The following is a 21,548-nucleotide window of genomic DNA, read 5'->3' on the forward strand; positions in this document are numbered from 1 at the left end:
ATAAGAAAACGACGTTTCGATCTCACACTAGAGATCATCATTTTAAATAGTGGGTTTTTATCTTATTTCCTCTTTTAGTTTGCAATACCCAAATTGGTATCCATTTTAATGGTACTCATCATCATTCCATAACTCTGCGAGTCAAATCATAACTGAGAACTGTGTAACAGGATCATGACGTAGAATCTTTTTATTTTCAATTTTGGTTGTGAAGCCACACAGGTAAAAAATTCCGAAAGAATCCACAGTTCTTACTATTCTACATCCATTGTCTTATACAAAAAACAAAAATTCATAACTGTATCTTACATGAAATTTATTTTACAGACTGTAGAGGATAAAAAATACATAAAATGCTGTACAATTCGATCATTTCACTGTAATGCTGACAATTCTAACATCGTCATAAGGTTTATCTGTCTTAGGGTTTGTTTTCAAATTTCCGATGTTCTGTACAATTTCCATGCCTTTAACAACGCGGCCAAAAACTGTATGCTTGTTGTCCAACCAAGGCTAAAACAAAGAGAAATCCATTCAGAATTTGATGAACCAAGAGAATACATTTATTAGTAAGGCTATGGGTATGGAATTTTTAAATTCATCAAATGAATTACGCTAAAACATGAAAAGGAAAAAGCTAGCTGAAAACTGCTCTTGAAAACCAGCCTTAAAACATATTTTGAAAACAGATACTAGTACCGAGTTTCATCAGGTAAGCATGTACAATATCAATGCATCACAATTTCATAATCTTAGAGGCTCTAATTAGGGTACGGATATCAATTGTATGTGGTACAGACAGGATTTTTGTACAATGGGAATACAGTCAACTGGGAATTAAATCACTGTGCAAATGGGATTTGTCAAGCAACTGTAATCCTTTGCAAATCGAGTTGGGTTATGAAATATGTATCAGTACCAATATAAATGAACAAACTGTATATAATTGGATTCAATCTACGCACAGAAGAACGAACAAGCGAATAATGATTTGTTTAAGTCTCCCTGGGCTAAAATAAACGATATAAAACTGCGAGAAAGATCAATAAAAAAACTTTAAAATTTTTTGTCTTCATCTAAAAAACATTATCGTAAAGACTGAAAATTCTGAATCCTTAATTTCATCTTTCTTTTTTATTGTAGCAATTATTTGCGACATTATAACAAATTCTACCTCTTCACATTTGAATAGATTGAGATGCATTATCCCTACGATCATTTTATAGGATAAGCTGTGTTTCTTTTCTAAGTCGTGGAAAATCTCTAGTCCCATATTAACTGAATTACACACCGTTAACTGTTTGAAGTATTTTTTTCTTATCCACAGACTTTCAGTTTTGCCAAATCAGGTTGAAAAGAGCATTGACTATTGCTGTTATCATGCATTACTTTCATTCATTGAAATATATCTCTGATACAAATTCCTTACCTAATATCCAAGAAAAAAGGGCGGATCTAGGAATTTGTGAAATTTAGAAAAGGGGGTGCGCATTTCTGAGATACATGTATCCCTAAAGTTTTGTAAGAGCGGTAAATAAAGTATAAAGTGTGTTGTAAAGGAAAAATGTTTCAAAAAGGTCAAAATTTTAAAAGAATCTTTTCTCAATTTTGAAAAAAAAATTAAGGACACGTGGGGGAGCGCTCGACCCTAGCGCACCCATCTAAATCCGCCCCTGAGAAATCATAGATAACCTATGTTTATATGACTACTTTACTTACTGTAGGTGCTACTGTGATAAAAAACTGAGAACCGTTAGTATTTGGCCCAGCATTGGCCATACTTAACGTGTAAGGTCTATCGTGTCGCAAAGATGGATGGAATTCATCTTCAAATTCGCCGCCCCATATGCTCTCACCTCCAGTACCATTTCCTAAAATATCAAGAAGTACATAAAATGTAAAAATACATAAGATCCACAATTCACGCATCGAAATAAAGAAGTACTGGTATGAATTATATCTAAACATTCTGACGCTTTTAGATTGTGCCCTTCTGGAAGACAGAATATTCTTCTCAATATATTGCTGCCATTAATGAGACTTAAGAATAGGCAGAAACGTTCTAAAAAAGAAAGCTTCCACAAGGGCACAAAAATGGTATGGTAACATCGGGACTGATTGGGCAGCATCCTCGCTTGCCAGTGGTCCGGTATCGCTCCCGCACTCTCTTCCACCAGCCCCCTGGCCCCACGATGCGTGATTTCATTACTGGCGCTGTTGCGCATGACGTCAATTATCGATTTGCGAAATACTTCCTTGTTCGGTAAAACGTTCGCTGATTGGCCCATTTAACGGGAAAACCAACAGAAGCCTAACGTTGTTTGTTACAGACTCTGTGATTGGCCCGACCTGATTCTGGTCGGCTAGTAACGACTCCAACAACTCGTGAGGTCAAGGGGTTCGTGGAACGCCTTTAGCTTAGTGGGTTCGAATCCCTTGACGGGTGAGGATGAGTGGGCAGATCCCATCTTCCCATGCATGGGTTTGAATCTGATGATTCGGAACCTCAACCGCAATACGAACCATTACCTTTGGAAAGTTGGATTCAAACCTGGTTTACACATATGTCATTGAGTTTGGAGGACAGGGCTCAAACCTGCTTCAAATGAAGACATAGCAACATAAAAGTCGATTACAATAATAGATTATTAACAACGTACCAAATGGGTCACCAGTTTGCACCATAAATCCTTTAATCACACGATGAAAGATGTGGTTATTGTAGTATCCATTTCTACTGTGCACACAGAAGTTTTCTATGCTCCGAGGACACCTAAATATACAAATGCCGTGCATGCCGTTGTAACTATGCTGTTGAAACCAGAATACTTCTTGGTTTGTTGTTTAAATTTCAGAGACCACAAAATCTAAGTAATTTAGGAATACAATCCAACTGGTTCATGAGAAGTCTATGGCATACATCCTAAGAACAAGCAGACCCTTAGCTATGTCAGTAACTTGTAAACTTCAAACAATCTAAGCTCCATATGGATAGTTTTAGGTTTATACAGCACAAACTTGAAAAAGAGACACAAATGTGATTGCAGGATTATTTGCATTGTTTTTGATTCTGCAGTGTAATTGGTGCTGAAGAGATTCTTAACTCCAAAATAAGAGTCAAATTTAAGTCATTAAGAAACTTGATTCTGATTATGGAAGAAAATACAGATTCGGCAGTATGTTTGTGTTAGCTATCATCAGATAGATCATACAGTATAAGCCTAGAGATAGAATTAAGGTACTTACTCTTTGGCAAATAATTTACAGTGAATGTCACCCAACGATGTGTGAATAGTACAGGTATTGCCCAAACGAGAAACACTAGATTCCTGAAAATAATAGAGAATACACATGAAAACTTATCTGCTCCTGAGAATTTGTCTATAAATCGACTTTCTTGTTGTTCACAATTCTTTTTGTAGTTTGTACCTGAGTTGCAGCTACAAGTTCTTCCTTGGTTGGCTTCTCATTGAATATATCTCGATCTGCATCAGCGCTGTAAATCAACAATCAGATTGACAGATGAATGAAAAATATCTACAGCATTGTCTGTCAAAATCGATCACTCAAGTTCAATCGTTGATGTGACTTTTGGAGCTAAGTTAATTGATGAGGACACTGCCCCGCAGTTCACGATTACAGCATAAATATTCAACTCTAGGCACGAAACATCGAAAATGAACCCACTTTGGCTCTATGCCGAACGCAGCCCTGAAGGAAATTTCAGAACGATTTCAGAGATTTGGAATGTTCTGAAGGGTTAACGGTACTTAAGTTAGTAACTTTTTGTAAAACTGGGCATTTGGCATAATCAACATAACCCAAGATGAGCCTAAATTACAAATAAACTACCATGAAATCCATGAGGACTATGATTTAGTTCCCATTTGCCATTTCTATATTTTCAAGGACATCATGATAAGATAAATGGTTATCCTCCTAAACCATCTGAAAACTGGTCAAGTGGATGTATCTACTCTCTCAATTCATTTAAAATACACAAACATTTGATCGATTCCATAGTTCTCGAATAAGATTTGTCACCAGGGTAAAAACCTTGGAAATTAACTGTAGAGTCAAATTTCACCGAGAACAGTGGAACTGATTCTAATTGACCACACACCTCTTAGTATCATCCGGTTCTCTACGGGTGAATAAATAAAATCGATTCTTCTTGAACGCCGTACAAAATAAAGTTGGATCTGGATCGATGTTTTGAAGCGCTGGGTTATCGGACGCTTGCATTTCTACAGTGATCGAAGTATTATAACGTTTCGCGTGTCCCTGGAACAGTGCGATTTGAACGAATCGGGCATTCTCCGGCTTTCCAAGAAACTTCACACACATGTTCGTATGAAGATTTACAACTGAAAATATGAACAAGATGCACTGATTATATTTCCAAGATACGATTAGGGAGAGTGTAAGGGTCAGGTTAGCAAAATTTAAGGTTTCTTTTCTTCACCTTACATCCCTAGGACTTCCTATCAGTTAAAACCCACGCCCGAGTTCCACACTAGTAACATCTGTTCCGTTCCTGGCAGGAATGTTGGGTTTGTAAGGGACACCAAAGCATCAATTCAAATAAATCCATCATAATAAAAACCAGATAGGAGGGATAATCATCCTTAACTCAAGATCAAAATACATGCACTTTAGCTTTTTTAGCTTTTGACATAAGGCTTATTAAACAGCAATCCATCCACCTAATTCATACAAATTTCATATTGCTATCTACATTCTATTATTCAGTGGTCAGGCATTCAAAAATAATTCTTAAACATATATCCAAATATACTGTTATATAAAATCGAATGACAAATAAATCATATATGATCATATCAATATCATATCAGATATATCATATCTGTAGATTAAGATATTGGTTTATCATGACATTGGTTCAACGGTGTTTTTGTATGACACTTACCCTTCACACCCAACATCGTTGAGTACATGATAAAGTTACCACTTTGATCAAATACTGCAAAAGAAAGTCACAAAACTCTGGTGAACTACTTCGAAATCTTCAAAACTTTGAAACTTAAATCAGAGCCTAGTAAGATCGTTAATCAAACAATTTAATCAACGAAGTAACAGAAGTAGATTAAACAGACCTAAGTTACACAATGAAAATGCATCTGATTTTTCGAGTTCTCGCTCAATTGCCACTCTTCTTCCGAATTCCATGTTCGCTAACTGTGGTTTTCTCTGTAATTGTATTTTGTATAAATCATTAATGCCAGATGTAAAGTGATATACTAGGTTTCTCTTATCATGCAATTTGATGAACAGCCTTTAAGGCTGGCTTATGTCGACAAGCAACGCGACGCCTACCCACGCAACTGGGTTTATCGCCGATAAGCGGCAACTAGCAGCCTACGAGAGGCCGCCAGTTGCTGCTCTATCGGTTCGACATAAGCCGGCTTGCGACGGCAACCCGACGCCTACCGACTCGTCACAAGCCGTATCCGGCTAGTTGCCCATGTTCTACTCCGGCCTACGGTAGGCGGACAGTTGCTTTCAATCGCAACCGACATAAGCTCATCTGCGACGCGACGGAACTGAGCGCAAGGGTTCCAGCCAATAAGAGACCGCATATACAAAGTACAAGTTATGACCGCTAGTTAGCGTCATTCGTAATTAGTAAAATTCAAGTATTTCGAAACGTAAACCAAACCTTCAGCAGGGCAGATGACTGGACCGAAGATCTAGAAGCGAAATTGGTAGAATTATGGTGTGAGCGGCCATCTTTATATGTCGCTAGCACATTGTATTCAAAACAGAATCAGAAAGATAAAGATCTTAAAGAAATAACTTTTCTAATAGAAATATATTTCCCAATAATTCAAAATAAATCAAATTTATTCTCAAAATGCTTATCACGTGACCATCTGAGCCGTTGCAGTTGCCAGTAATCGTAACCGACATAAGCAGGGGAGCAACTGGGAGGATCTCGTATCCCGATAGTCGGCCTCAGTTGCTGCGAATCGGAGCGCAGTCGACATAAGCTGGGCTGCGATCACGGTTGCTCTCAGTTGCATCGGTAGGAGTCAGTAGGCGTCGCGTTGCTCGTCGACATAAGCCAGCCTTTAGAGATGCAGTACATCATATCGTAATTCTTTGTACTTTATATAAGAGAGTTGCGAGATCAGATAGGGCCTAATATAATTAATTTAATAGTTTCAACTGCTATCACAAAGACATTTTTTCTGTCACTGAAACACTTTTTCGTTTTGCACACCAATTTTCGTTCTTTCTATTTGATTAATCGTAAATAGGACTCTTTATATTACAGCAGAACCTCGTATAACCCTTAACCAGTTTGATCTAAACAGCATATTTTCCATAAACAAGGAAGCGTGTAACATGCTGGTACTAGTTTCTAGTGATTCGCATTGAAAATTCTAAACTAAAAATCAAAATTTTGTAAAAGCAAATAGGAAAAATTGCCATTAGTTAATTAATTGTATTGTTAATTCATTGTAACAAAAAAACTATTGGTAAACTCTAATAATCATATTTTCCAGCAATCTGGTGGACCAGGTTTACAGACCAGTCTTAACGTCAGATTACCCATAGCTGAATTAACCCTAGGTTTTAGAAAATCGAAACTGGTGTGGAAGTTACTGCAAAGAGGTTCTACTGTATATAGACAAAGATGCTGGTTACAAAAATAGTTATAATTTGCTTTTCTGCTTTACCTGTTGTAATTCAGTAAATGTTTGCAATGATTCATCCAATACTTTCGTTAATTTACCAGTAAGAAACTTGAATATCCGTACCTGAATGTAACAGAAATTTTAGTTCAAGTTCAGGTTCAGTTTATCAGTGATCCCAGATTATTACCATGGTATTTACCCTATAGTTAATTTTCCGCTTGATCACTTTTAAAGCAACCGAATTGACATTTTCAGTTAAAACACTAACCCCCTATCAGAATAACTTATTAATTTCATTATTTAAAAAGCAATTCAAGTTTATTCAAGGTACGCATTTTCTGTCCATGTTTAACATCTAAATATAGAACACTGTATAAGCAGTTCACCGGGACATTCAACATTCAATAGATAGGAGATTCGACTTGACTCTTTAGAGAGAAAAATTTAGTGGTAAATGATTTTCAAAAATTTCAAGACTTAAATCATGCATAACAGATAACAAACTCTTCCACAATACACACAATTTTACATACCTTTCGATCAGTTGACAAACAGCCCATTAGTTTGCCATCCGGTGAAAATGCAATATCAATTGGAGAGCATTTGTTCTAAAAAAGAAATAGAAAATCTGAAATTCTGATGTGAAAAAGCAAAATGAAATTATCTTTTCAAGAAACAGTGAAAACGACTGATAGTATCTCAAATCATCAGTCAACTTATTGGCCTTCAAATAAGACTCAAATATTAAGACCTTAATAACTGTAAGGTTGTTAGCATAAGGGTGGTTTCAGATGAAATTCAACTGAAATTGAGGATCTAGCCAGGAATTTTTTCTTTGTTCATACCAAGAAATAATACATTGTCATTAATTCCAAGGTCATTAGAGCATAGTTCCACAGTATTTTACCAACATTTATTAAGTGGACTTTAAAATGCCTGAATTAGATCAACATCCATATTTTAATGATCTGAATTAAGTGGGTTCGACTTGAAACACAATTTGATTTACTTCTCAATGAAAACTATACAAACCTTCGCAAACTCGTACAGGTCGGTATCAGTTTTATATTGCCATCGCACAGTTTTCGGAAATATATAGTCGCACTTGGGTCCAGTCCAGTACTCAATCATTCCAGTTTTATCAGCAGATACAACAACTTCGAATATCGGATTAAACTGTTGATTAGGAAAAAATTTCACAAGCTCAAAAAACCCCTAAGAATTTTTTACATCCTTGTCATTCAATTTCAATTTATTTCATAAGAAAGCATATTACACCCATTACCCCATCCTCCCTCAGCAGGGATTTGAAGATGGCATTGCTAGAATCAGCCACGACACAAAGCCCTGCCACACTAGTCCAAGTGCTCAGATTTGCTGCGAAAACTTGCGGCGCCAATCAGATTGCCTGTTGTATAATTGCTGTTAGCAAATTTCATGGATAGACCATAAATGGAAAAACTTGAGCTTCAATTAAACAACATATCTGATTTACTTATACAATGACATCGTCTAAGCTATACATGAAGTTGCGCACTTGGGCTTATCGGAGCGCATTTCAGGCCATGGAAGTTTCGATGCCTTCAGCAGTTCGAATCCCTGATGGGGGAGGATGCCATCATTTTGGGCGTCACTAGTCCTTGGCTTAGCATTTTGTTTGCCCAACATTAGATGTTGCTACTCCTCATTAAAGAAAAACAAGGTAGCTTGGGAAGGTGGAATGAGTCTGCTTTCAAAGCCTGCAATGAACTTTGATAATAAGCTTACTTGTGAAACAGCTTGACTATAAACTGCCGTAATAATATCAAGTTAAACTGCCTATAAAGCGAGCTAACAATGACGAAAAAGCAGATTTCATTCACTAACATAGTAAAACATTGTAATAAACATTGAGCTGCCTTACTTTGATTATACTTGGTGAACACGAATGCATTCGCTCAATTGTTTTCAATGGTTCTGAGCCTCCCGAACCATCATAGATATGAATCTTCGAATTCTCTTTTTCTGCCCTGAAAAGTCAACGTAAATGTGCATCTTAAATGATTATCCATTTAAAAAAACATGAAAAATATCCATAAATTTTAGAAAAGGGGAGGAACTAACACAGCAACTGCTTTTATCGGATCGCCTCCGGCGTATATCCAGGCAACGGCTTTCGGAATGTAACCCAGTTTCACCATGTTGATCATATCTGTAAATATAGCATTATAACAGCATCAGATGATATTTTACAACGGGCCGGTTGAAACAACAAAGTTTAAAAACTGTAACATTCGGTTTGACCTGTAATACAGTAACCTATACCCCCTTACTAGGGGTTGGTCTTCTTTTCAATTGATTTATTCTATAAAGATGATTCATTTTGGAGTTTTTTCATTTGTCTTCAATTTAATTCATAACTCAAGCTGAGTTTCCACTGCACCGGTATTTAGTTTAGCAATGGTTTCCTAGATGTTACCATAATTAAAACTTAAAAACTGTTAAATCTTTTAATGTCTGAGCTTCAATCTTAAGATAATCTAGTTCAGCCAATACCCAGTTCCTAATAAGGAGGTGAGCTACTAGATTCAGCGCTTATGAAGTACCGTACTTCGCTGGTGCCGAATTCACCAAAATACAGCGCTTACACAGCGTTACGTTCACACTATGAGTCGGCAATTCGGCACTTAGTAAGCCCAGTATAGTAGTCATCCAGTGTGCCAATAGAGGGGAGTGTAATTAGTGTTTAGTGTTTTGTACTATGCGGATGTAAATACACGGCTAGCTAAGCACCGAATCTTCGTTCACACTACAGAAAATACGCGGCCAGCTCAGTTCCATACTGAGATCGGGTTTTCGGCGCGGAATCGCATTCCGCACTTAATAAGCCGCGTATTTCAGTACGGAACTGAATAAGCCACTAAATGGCCTCGAATAATTTCCAAGTGTGAATGCTTAGCACTGTGCTGAAATCCTAATGTGAACGCAGCTATTCTTGGCTTCTATTGTATAAATCGAGTGTGTTTAAATCAAAGTGTGTGTGTTTAGTAGCAATAGTAACTGTACCGGCAGATCTAAGGGGATTGGAGAGAAATAGGAAAAGTTGTTCTTACCAAAATTAACAACATCAAATACTTTCATCGCTTTGTCTTCTGATATTGTAGCACATAGTTCACCATTACAGCTCACAGACAGCGCTAATATTGATCCTACAATTTCAAATAAATATATTCTATGTCATTAGTAATTTCTGTGTACCTTGAGAACATCAAGGCACCCTTCAAGGCACCTTCAATTTTCTTAAGACCAGTGATCATGAGTGGCTAGCCAATTCTAAGCTATTAACACAGCACACCAACGAAATTTATAATCCATCCAAAAATACTTTGATTATAACAACTAACCTAGGTGACTGCGGAAATGTTTCACAAATTCAATTCCTTGGTCCAGTTTCTTCCAGAACTTCACATGGCCATCACAGCTGCCAGTAATTATAAAATCAGTCCTAGCAACAAATGCAAAATTACATGTTTTATAACATGGCAACTCTATTACCCCTAAGACTGAAATTTGAAGAAACTATTGCTTGAAAAATCTTACTTTGTAATGGCAATATGCGTGATAACATCTCTGTGCATATAACTTCGTTCATAAGATTCAGATTCCGGAAGATTTTGTAAATAAATGTGTTCAAAATCTAACACTAGAATGTGGAGAAAAAAGGTACACTGTTTTGATATTCAATTCATAGTCCAAATAATAGGAATAGATATAAAGCATAGTATCATCAATATCTATCTACTAATTCATGAAGCTTGTTATTTTTGTCTGCATCCTGCTTTTTCTTTTTATATTTCGTTCAATTTTTTCTATTATTATATCTCAAATTGTTCTGAATATGACCCGTAGAATTTTACAGTCTGAATGAACCATTGTATTTATATCTATTTTACACTCTCTGTAGGATTACCAAAGTATGATATGAAAATACAACTTAAAACTCTGACCCGACGATCATTCGAATAAAATCATCCCAGATAAAGATTGAATAATAATTGATTGCATGACATGGTGCGCTATTCAAATTTTATTCAAACTAAAACCTGAGGATACTTGACAATTGACAATTCGAATAAGGAGACTATTCTTCAATTTGATATATGAAATTGAAGAATAGTTTCGTTATTCGGATGACTATTTATATAGACGTCTTTATATATAGATGTCAGATGTATATATATAGCAGATGTCGGTGCTTTGATTAAAAATAGGCCTACACATTATTTAAATACACAAATGCATCACGGCGCCATATTCTATTCATATCAATTAACCTCTAAAACTAATAACCTGAGTCTGAGCGACCCGGAACTTGTGGAGCTGTCCCCCTCAATGCCTAGATAATTTTGAAAAATCCCTAGGAAAATGGTGGAATTGACATCATTTGAGCAATGGTTTAAGTAAAAATTATGACAGCCTGAGTAGTAGTGCTGCGGCCAGGATGAGGTGTTGGTAATTTTAATGAGATACCTGCAAAATAAGGGAAAACTTAGCACATCATTTATCAAATATTAGTCTTTATGATTTACAATTTGTGAAGCAACAATCTTATGGGGCTACTGCAAAAAGTCCCGAACCATATTCTTATCTTCTTAATTCAGCAAACAGTGAGAGTTATCCGAACGCTACATAAGTCGATGTGAAAAGATTTGCTGATCTTGCGCTAAAGAAATGCTTGCTCAAGCAAAACTGGCGCACTTTTACAGCGGCAAACTTAACAAATTTTCGGTAGGCATTAGTCCTTTTTCCATTCCTTTGTGGATATTTTGCCAATGCGGCATTATCTTAGTAGACGCTATTTTGCCAATGGCTATATATAATAAGATATAGTAATAAAATATAACAATAGGATCATTATATTGGGTTTTGGGTTTCGACAGGGTAAGGGTCTAGAGGGTTAGGGTTAGGATTAGGATGAGGTTTAGGGTCCGTTTTAAACCTGTTCTCCACACTTTCCTTGAATTTTCTAAGTCGCGCACCTCAGTGCACATGTGCGGCGTCAATTAGCCAATCAGAACGCGCCATTGGCAAAATAGTGTAAAAAGGAATAATGCCGCATTGGCAAAATATCACCTGCCTAAAATTAAAGTTCAAGTTGTTTACTCCCACCCCCTAGTCTGAATACCAGTCGTTTTTACTGGTTCCCTAAAAAGTCTGACGCTAAAGTATCATATAGCTGTTAACTCCTGTTAATTGCAATGCAACAACTGATTTTAGTGTCAAATCAAACCTTTGTACTCAAATAAATTAATTAGTTACCTTGTTAACTTAGAAAACGTGTTTTATAATAATATTTTTGATGATTTAAATCGCGAACCGCAGAATCTATTGATTTGATTTGAATTGATTGCCACAATCGGGATTTCCAATACGGACTTAATTAATAAAATGTGAAAATTCAATAGGCCTATGTCTCTCTAAAATTACTCTAAATGTTATTTTTTGTTCATAAAACGCATAAATTTTGGTAAATTTTAACCTTTAGAATTTGAAACAAGAATAATATCTGCATTGGCATCAATGTCAGTCCAAGTTCAAGTCCGAATCCGTAATTTACACTCCCATCATGCACCACGAAAAGCCGCCATATTTGTTATGTTGCTTCACTATTTTGAGGCGACTAGTCAAAAGTTTTGAGCTACTATGATCGTCAAAAGCTACTTAGGATTACAAATTTATGTACAAACAATAATTAACTTCCATTTGATTAGAGAACAGTCAGTTTATGGTAAGTTGATGGTGTTTTAAGGGGTGAAATAGACGCTTAAAGCCTCGTCCCTCAAAATGAGGGACGAAAATTAACCTTATATGAGCACCTTCGCCCTAGACATTGTTTGTAGAATGACGGCTAGGTACTAGACTAGATACGCCCCTGCTCAATTTTATGAACCATATGAAATTGGTCCAGATTAATCATGACAGTTTTTCTTTTAGTCAAGTGCAGAAAACCCAGGCTAGATTAATCAACAATCATCAGTAAAAGTGCAGATCCGCACCTCTCGTGATTGACGCAATATACTGAATTATAAATCACTGTTCTAGCTTCAGAATGTCTCACGGAATCCAATGCAATGATTTGTATTATGATATCTTCACTAGAAAGTAGATTTTTGGCGAGGTTTTTACCTCGGAACTGATTTGTCAAAAGGACGCCATATTGGATTGGTAAATCTAAAATGAAGATTTGTCTTAAGTATTTGCTGAAACAATGTGAAGGTAATCAGCGCATAAAACTAATCACTTTTTTGTCAACTGTCACTGGGGCACAGGCACTTGAATATGGGCTTTGATAATGGATAAATATTTAATAATTCACCAGCGATATCTCCGTAATGCTTAAATCTACCAGCAATTATCGGGATAGCCAAACACTGCTGATGATTGCTGAAGTACCTCCCAAGTGTCAATTTTTATCCTGAAATAAAAGGAGCGCCCATAATTTCAATTGTAGATGATTTTTTGGAAACATTGACACTGTTTTAGCTCCATTAAAGATTTTAACTGCCTGTGACTGGGGTTATTCATTCTAGCCAAATTGTCTTATATGTTCGTTGAAATTGAAAAGAAATTTCCATTTTTCTTCCTCAAATTGCGTAGTTCATGAAACATTGTTTCAGCAAATATTCTAAACAAATCTTCACATCAGATTTACCCATCCAATATGGTGTCTGGTTCAAAATCGTGACGATCTCGAGACAGTCAAAATCCAGGCTAAAAATCTACGTTCTAGTGAAGATATCATCAAATAAACCACTGTACTGAATTGCTGATGACATTTCGACTCTAAAACAGCGTTATTTAATGTAAATTTATTGAACCATTTATGAGAGGTGCGGATCTGCACTTTTACCCAATGGCAATCATCAATTAATTGTCAATTGCAACAACTTACCTTTGCGCTTCTTTGGTTTTTCTGCTTCACTCAGGGAAGGCCCTATCAATTCATCATCGTCTTCTTCAACATTCTCATCATCTAGAGACCGTTTGTTACTGACTTCGTCGGTCATTCTTGCTAATGAAAAGAAAATGATGGCTTTGAATGGATTGGGATTTTGAAACACTGCACTACGAAACAAAACAAAGTTGTTTACGGCAGCTGTATTAATTTGAACTAAATTTGTTTACCTCCGCTGTAACAAAAAACCACATCGCGTCCCAGATATGCACTTCTCGTAGACAGGAAGGCTCCAGGACCGCATCCTAGCCTCCCGGAAAAGCGGGGGGCTCTCGAAATGGCCCCCTGGCCCGAAGAGGCTGGGCCCGTCACTCAGGTGATGGGGCAGTCAACTGCATGGTCATCCTAGCTTGCCAGGGTTTGATTGCCGCCGGCAGGCACACCCCAACGAAGCAACGTTCAAGTTTCGTTACTGCTTCCCGATGTGCGTCGCTCCCCTCTCCCAGCGCCACATAGAGACGAAAAGTTTTTCGGCTTTAAAACAATTAACAATTAGCAATTTGGCACGAATACGTCAGAGACATATTTCCTTTAACAAGAACAGACCGAACTGAAGTGAAGAATCGTACTCTGTTGTATAAGAAATTAATTACGAGCGTTGTGAAGGGTTACCTAGTAAGAAAACAAAAAAGTTCATTGTTACCATACAGGTAGTTATCGTATGATATCGAGATAACATGAGTGACGAGTCAGAGTACGGAGTATTATGTACTCTAGTCCGCCTATTAACCAATCATGTTACACTTGATTTTAAAACAAACCATTCGCATGTTATCACCGCGGGGAGCTCAATAAAAAGGAAGCTCTGAGCCTCTCTAGGCAGGCGAAGAAAAACTTTCCATCACGTCAATCTATCTATTCTCGAAAGATCGAAGGCAGACAAAACAGATTTTACCTAAAAACATTCTTGCACAAGCAAATAGAACCGCTCTCGCCGACTCAGTTTGAAAATGCGGTTCGCATTAAAAAAACATCAATTTTAGTAAAATCACAGTAAAAAAGAACAGTTTTTTATTAGTGACTAAAAAATAGGTATCAAGTATTCATTTACTTGCGCAGCATGTAATACAATAAGTATCACTTACTATAACCTTTATCCCTCCCAAATTTGGACTTACAATCAACACACAAAAATAAAAATAGAAATTAAGTGAGTAATTAATAAGAGGACTGAATTTTCGCACTTATCGAACTACACGCACTTTGCCACGAGTGCTGGACAGAATTAGCCTGTTACGAGTACGTATATCGATAGATCGACACATTTCAGTTCTGGAGAGCATAGGAAATACGGCTGCGAATATGGCATGATACGTATATATATATTTGGAAAATCGAGCGAAAATCTGGAAATGATAATTTAAATTCCAGGATTGGCACGAAGGCTGAATAGTATAAGTGCATCGACGCTCCGCGTGATTGGTTATTTCGAATAATTCGAACGAATTGATCACACGTGTTTGAAGTCAAAAAAGCAAGAGTGAAACGTCTATACATGTAGAAGATACGCGCTTGTGCTCCGATGCGACATCACCGTTTAGGACTTTGACTATATAGGACATTTTTTACAAAATGTCGAAAGTTTCCATGAAATATCTCAAGATGCTGATGTTTCTTTTACAAGTTCTGAATTCGGGTGTTACAGCAAGACACGTCTTGTTGTCGAAGGAAAATGAATGGCTGCTATCACAAAATGAGACGCCGAGATCTTTCGCGTCTTTCAATTCGTCAACAGATCCATGGCGGTTGCGACAACCCAACAATGGCCCGAAAATTTCAACTTTCGTTATCGGACTCAATAATATTCTTAATACAGCCGCACAGGAACCGCAATTATTCAGTGGGCAACCGTACACGTGGAATACGGCACGCACAAATATTGGTGAGATAGAAATGGTCACTGGCTTTTACCACCGTAAGTTTGATATACCGTCAAATTTAGATTTATGTAGACTTCTTGTTAAATATTAATGTCACGAATGTTGATGTGTATAATGTGTATTTATGTATGGCAATGGGACAGAAATGTTTGCTTAAATCCGATTCAATATGTTCGTTTGACGTCCTCCATTACGCATTTAAGATCACATGCATTTTGGATTTTTACAAAGCGACGTCACCAATTGGACTAGCAATTATTTTATTATTTGATTTGATTTTGAAAAAAATCGCAACGCCGTTCACTTGATATGTATGCGCATAATGCAATTTATAGTTCACATCACAGTTTTTCCGTATGTTGTAGTCATAGAATCTGTTTATGTAGGCAATTCGCCACATTGAACATTGTTGTCCCTACTAGAATTGACCGCCATTGCTGTTTTTCTTATATTCAGAAAGAAGTGCGCATATATCAGAAATAAATGCGTACACGCTTAAAACGTATTTATTTTCTATTTGATCCCTAGGCGAAAGAAAATTAGTCATATTCAACGTGAGAAGTGTAGGAAATTCGAATATGGGAAAGTATGTTGTTCTCTCTCGAAAGACGACCGAAAAAATAACACATCGAACAGTGTGTCATGCCAAAATATACACAGGACAAGGTCGACACATGAAGCTGATTGGGTCAGAAAAATACCAGCTAAACCCGCACATTATTTACGATGTGATTAAAATAAATGGCCGGCTTAGGCACCATCAACACCATCCACATTTGCTCTTCTTAAAATTGATGTGTGGAAAGAAAAAAACTTTCCCTAAAACTATTTATTTTTTTGGAAACGATGGAAACGCACCGTTGCTCGCGTTTGAAAAAGACATCAAATTATCGGGCGATTTGATCAAGCATTTGTCGAAAGAAAACTGGTCACTGCTGATTCCGCCGAATGTAAGCGAAAAGAGACGAGGCAAGCGAAGTATATTTGGGCTGTCATCCCGCAACGAACGTTCCGATGACGATATGTATTGCAAGCTGGAAAAATGGACGGTCGATACTCGTGAGCAGTGGGGAGATATAATTGCCGCTAGCCCACCAGTCGTTGAAACGAATTATTGCGGTGGCACTTGTGCCGCTATTAAAGAAAACTCACGTGCGGCTACAAACCACGCTCTTACTAGACATCATTTCAAGGAGGTCAACGAAACCGAATACAGCTTTTTGCCAGCCCCGCAATGCGCTCCGTACGAAATGTTAGACGTTTCAATTGCGCTAATGTTCGTCAACGGCACTGTCATTGTACAATCATTTCGGGGTCTTTCTACAAGAAGTTGCAAATGCCAATGAGCATCAATGCAAGAACACATTTGCGGTGGTTGAACTTTATGTATATATGTGAAATCTAGTTCGCGTAGAATGTAAAATATCAAAGATCAGAGATCTGTAATGTTAATTTATACTTTTTGCATACATTGTTTTTATGAAAATGGCATTTTGATAAACTCCTCTTCTGATATATCTCAGGGGTTCTTCTAAGATGAGGAGATTTTGTTGTTCTTCGATAGCAAAGCTATTGTATCATATATACATATATAGATCATTCATTATATGTACCCTAAAGGTTATCATTGTTAAAATGTTGCAAAATGGCAAACTGCGAACAGAATTTCCAGAGTTATCGAATTCAATTGTTAGCAGGATTTATAGACTGCTATTACCTAAGATCTTTAAAGTTCATCTCGCACCATTGAAATTATGCGTTAATCGACTTGCGCGGCACTTGTTTCATGGATGCAATATTGCTATCGCTTAAAGGCCACAGTCCGACTGAGCAGAAAAACTATCAATTATTGCTTAATTGCATTAATTCCAAAGTTTACGAAAACAACAACCGAACCGGTGGTTTCAATAACGTCTATCGCTAAACATATCTAGATAATTCGCCGATTCGGTTCGAGAAAAGTGTGTTTACTGATTCAGAACAGTTCGACAAACATGTGTAAACGCGTATCGAGTTCGATCAATGGAAAATTACTGTTGGTACTTGTTGCCTATGCCGACGTGATGGCGTGCTCCGTGCCTTGCATAAGAGATATACCCCAAGGCACCGATTTTGCGGCAATAATCAAAACATTGGGTGGAAGCGAAAATGTGACGACAAACGGGCAGCAGAATTTGATACCGACTTTCATACACGACTTTTACAACATGCGTAAAGTATTCAGGAATCGTAGAATGCATTGGCTGAGCAACGGTCCGAAAACCGCCGAGACCATACAAGCTTTAGACATCGCTGGTGAGTTTTCACGCAGAAACAAATTTGAGTATAATTTTGTCAAACAGAAATAACAGCTTATAAGTTAGTTCAAAGTTCGATAAGTTACATGCTTAATCCTTTTCGCTTAAACAAATGTTTTCCATTTCAGTCGATGATGAGCGCACCGTACTGAAATTTTCTCTACGAAACTGCGTCGAGTGCTATTGTCCTAACTCATTAATCAAAATCATCTTTGCGAAGCTAGAAAATGCAGCGCCGCATACGATATTGGAGTTGAGGTTACACGATAAAATCATTGCGCCGGAAAAACTAGAAAACAAACTATACGTAACTTATGACATAAGGCGGTTCCTCAAGGATGAGTTCGATTCGAATTTTACGTTGGAGTTGAAAGTCAAGGCTACATCGCGATTTTTACGCGGTGTTACAGACGTGTACTATTTAAGCGAAGATTCGTCAAATCCGAATAACCCTATAATAGTAGCTTTCGGAGGTTACGACCGTCGCGCTGATATTCCTATTGTCAATAAACGTTTCGAAACAACCGTCGATGAGGACGACAGCGAAAATCATAATCGACAAACGCGTTCTCTCGAAACGCTTGATACCGACTGTCGTCTGTGGAAGTGGAACATTTCGTGGTCAGAGATAGAAGCAGCCGACCACATTGTGGTACCGCGATTCGTCCAGGCCGCTTACTGTAGCGGTAAATGCGAAGATGGCATATTGAATCGTAGAGTGTCGTTCGCTTCTAGTGCGGTCATTCGAATGCTTTCTCGCAAGAAACCCGAGTTGGGTTTTTTGCCGCCTCCAAAGTGTGTGCCGGCGATGTTCAAAAGTTTGGACGTTATCATGAAAGCAAAACCGCACGGTACAATACGTCTAATTACTGTGCCAGACTTGATACCGACAGTGTGTAGGTGCTATTAAGATAAATTGTTAAGTTGTTCATAGAAATATACCACTGATAATGATTTCATTTAAAATGATTGTGAAGAATCAAAGGCGAATTTATCCTGTCAAATCAGATTTGATTTTCCTAATCGTAATTTGCTGTCGTATAATCTAATCAAGATTTTTGCACAACAGGATAAATTTGACGATTTTTTCAAAACGGCTCATAAGAATTATTCTTATTAGCCGTTTTGAAAAAAATCGTCAAATTTATCCTGTTTAAATTTATATCTAATATACTGTCCTTGGTTTTTTACATCTATTTTTCAACGGATGAGTTTCGGTTTCACTTTGAGTTTTGACTATTTTGATCAGTTTTCCAAAAGCTAGGTTGAGCTTTGATAGTGAGGTTTGAAAACACTGATCATGGACTCTAAAACGTTCAGTTGATTATCTCGTTTACAATCATAGCGAAGAGCATATTCACCGCTAACAAAATGGCGGGAACTCTCGTTTGAAGCTACCATCTTTACATTAAATCAAAATGTACCGATTCACCTCCGGAGGTGATTTGATAGTTTGATAAATCGATTTGAATTTGATGCCGCATTAGATTAAAAAGATAAGACCATTAATTAAATCAAATTTGATTATTGCCCGGAATAATGAAATTTTAGATAAAATCAAACCTGATTTGACAGGATAGATTCGCCGTAAGAATCGGGATTGTACAAAACGTCATAAAAAGGCTCATAAGTGAAGATAAATCGTATATAGAAGAAATGCATTCGCCAAGCCGAAGACGGTTCATGTAAAGATCATCTGTAAATATTTTCTTGGGCAATGAATGCATCTGTCTAGACCAAAGCGATTAACCTAACACACCATATACATACTAGACATTGAATGCATGGAATGCCTATTTTCATATTTGGTTCTTACCATACATCGGTTTTTATGATATTCGTGTATACACACGGCTGGTATTTTTATGATAGATCATTCTGTTGTATACGATTCTGGCGAATACTAAATTTACTTTTGTACTGTAGATATACATTCTATAAACCCGAAAATATGATGCCTTGTTTCTCGTCACAGTAAGACAGTAAGATAAGACGGGCGGGAGGATTTTATTTTCTTTTCTAGATAAAAAAAAGTCCAAATAAAAAAAATGATTTTTGATTAATTCTTCCATGGCTATGGCGGGGGTACAAGCGCGGATCCAGATTTTTCCAGGAGGGGTTCATAAAAAATTTTAAAGTTAAACTGCTGACTAAAATCTCCAATGGTATGGGGCCTATACGGCATATTTTTTGGCCAAACATAAGATGATATGGTACCGATTATATGGTACTGTCGGCCCGCTTTGTCTTGAGGAAGAAAACAATTTAAAACATGTTTGGTAGCTGAGCAGGGGGTCACGACCCCTGAAAAACGCCCTCTGGATCCGCGCCTAGGGTATTTCATAATCATATGAGGTCCAAATTCAATAGTCCCATGAAGGAATTCTAGCCAGATTTCCAACACCTAAGAGAAAAAAAAACTTTTAACGAATGTAAGTCAATAAATTTTAAGCGGGCACAAACCTTTTTAAATGAAATATTAAGAATTGTCATTGAAATAAGACGAATCTTCTTAACAAGATTCCTAACAAAAATATTCTTTTTGGTTATCGAACACTGGCTGATCAAAAATAGAAGATTTTATGAACTACAGGGATGCTGAAACTGAAACGTTGTTAATAAACTCCTAAAGCAGGGACATCACTTTTCCGACTACATCAACAATATGAAATTTATCATCCGAATGATTTGCGACCACATTAGGGTTCGGGGCTTAGCGATATCCAACGGTCGCTTACAACTAGGACAATCAAGTTTGCGAGCGGAGATCGGGAGGAAATACAAATAGTGAAAATGTAAAAACTTATTGTAGACGTCCATAGCACGACCGGGCGTGCGGATTCTATTTCAATATCGATTTCTATCTGTCACTTTACAATCCTGATACGGGCGGGCGATTTCGTTTTTATTAAAGAATTTTGACTATTTGACTATTTTTGACTTTTGGGGAATTCTAGACGCGGATGCAGGTGATGAGAAACAAGGTATATTCTTATGTTGACCTTAAAGTCTAAAATCTGGCATTTCGGCCCGCAGTAAGCATGTTTTAAGTATCCTCGGTAAAAAGTAGATCAAAATAGCAACCTTAAAAAAACAACCGAATTTTGACTGAAATTCTAAATCAAACTTCAGGACTCAGTTCCACAGTTTTCAACTAAGTTTTACTCTAGAGTAAAATCATTAGTTCATTTCTAATGTTTTAACACCCGTACTTAAAACTTGATCCTGATTCAATCTCAGAATTGTAAACCCATGGTTCGGCTAGATTTGAAATAATATATTCGAACAATATAAATCAAAGTTTTAACGAGTTGATTGATTGCTTGCGACATGAATAGACTTCATGATGATTATAATCCCACTGGCGCTATCAAAGCGTACTTAATTTATTATCAATTCTGGAATCACGCCAACGGTAAATCAGGGTAAGTCGGAATGTCGTAATGTAAGACGCAGTTTGATCAACTATAGGTTCCACCAGCTACTTTTTGCGCTGACCGTGACCTTTAAGTAATACTATTGGAAATATATCTCGCATGATATAATAAACTTGTTGAAGAAAAAGTTTTTCTTTTTTTTCAATGGAATATTTCAATACGCAAGAATTCTCGAATATACTTCCACTTTTTTTCAGCATAGCAGTAATGATTGATTATCTTATAGTATGTGGTCTTATCGGGCGATCTTTTCGTTATGAACTCTCCAAAACCGAAAG

General features: G+C 37.1%; 2 protein-coding genes across 2 annotated transcripts; one reads left to right on the forward strand and one right to left on the reverse strand.

The window, feature by feature from the left end:
- Positions 1 to 317: 317 nt before the first annotated feature.
- On the reverse strand, positions 318 to 13,765 carry LOC141898395 (peptidylprolyl isomerase domain and WD repeat-containing protein 1-like). Its single transcript, XM_074784255.1, has 17 exons — positions 13,594 to 13,765; positions 10,242 to 10,344; positions 10,046 to 10,146; positions 9,755 to 9,850; positions 8,766 to 8,853; positions 8,566 to 8,671; positions 7,695 to 7,838; positions 7,196 to 7,270; positions 6,705 to 6,785; positions 5,118 to 5,211; positions 4,931 to 4,984; positions 4,124 to 4,367; positions 3,430 to 3,496; positions 3,247 to 3,329; positions 2,661 to 2,773; positions 1,720 to 1,871; positions 318 to 513 (listed from the first exon to the last, which is right to left on the reverse strand). The coding sequence occupies exons 1-17, from the start codon at positions 13,706 to 13,708 to the stop codon at positions 370 to 372; spliced, it is 1,860 nt and encodes a 619-aa protein (XP_074640356.1). The 5' UTR covers positions 13,709 to 13,765; the 3' UTR covers positions 318 to 369.
- A 3,692-nt stretch (positions 13,766 to 17,457) lies between these two features.
- Positions 17,458 to 18,866, forward strand: LOC141900444 (uncharacterized). The gene is made up of 2 exons (XM_074787354.1): positions 17,458 to 17,831; positions 17,962 to 18,866. Exons 1-2 carry the CDS (start codon positions 17,531 to 17,533, stop codon positions 18,741 to 18,743), a joined length of 1,083 nt encoding a protein of 360 aa, XP_074643455.1. The 5' UTR covers positions 17,458 to 17,530; the 3' UTR covers positions 18,744 to 18,866.
- The last annotated feature ends 2,682 nt before the right edge of the window (positions 18,867 to 21,548 follow it).

Source organism: Tubulanus polymorphus, chromosome 2 (genome assembly GCF_964204645.1).
Source record: "Tubulanus polymorphus chromosome 2, tnTubPoly1.2, whole genome shotgun sequence".
In the NCBI taxonomy this organism is placed as follows: Eukaryota; Metazoa; Nemertea; class Palaeonemertea; order Tubulaniformes; family Tubulanidae; genus Tubulanus; species Tubulanus polymorphus.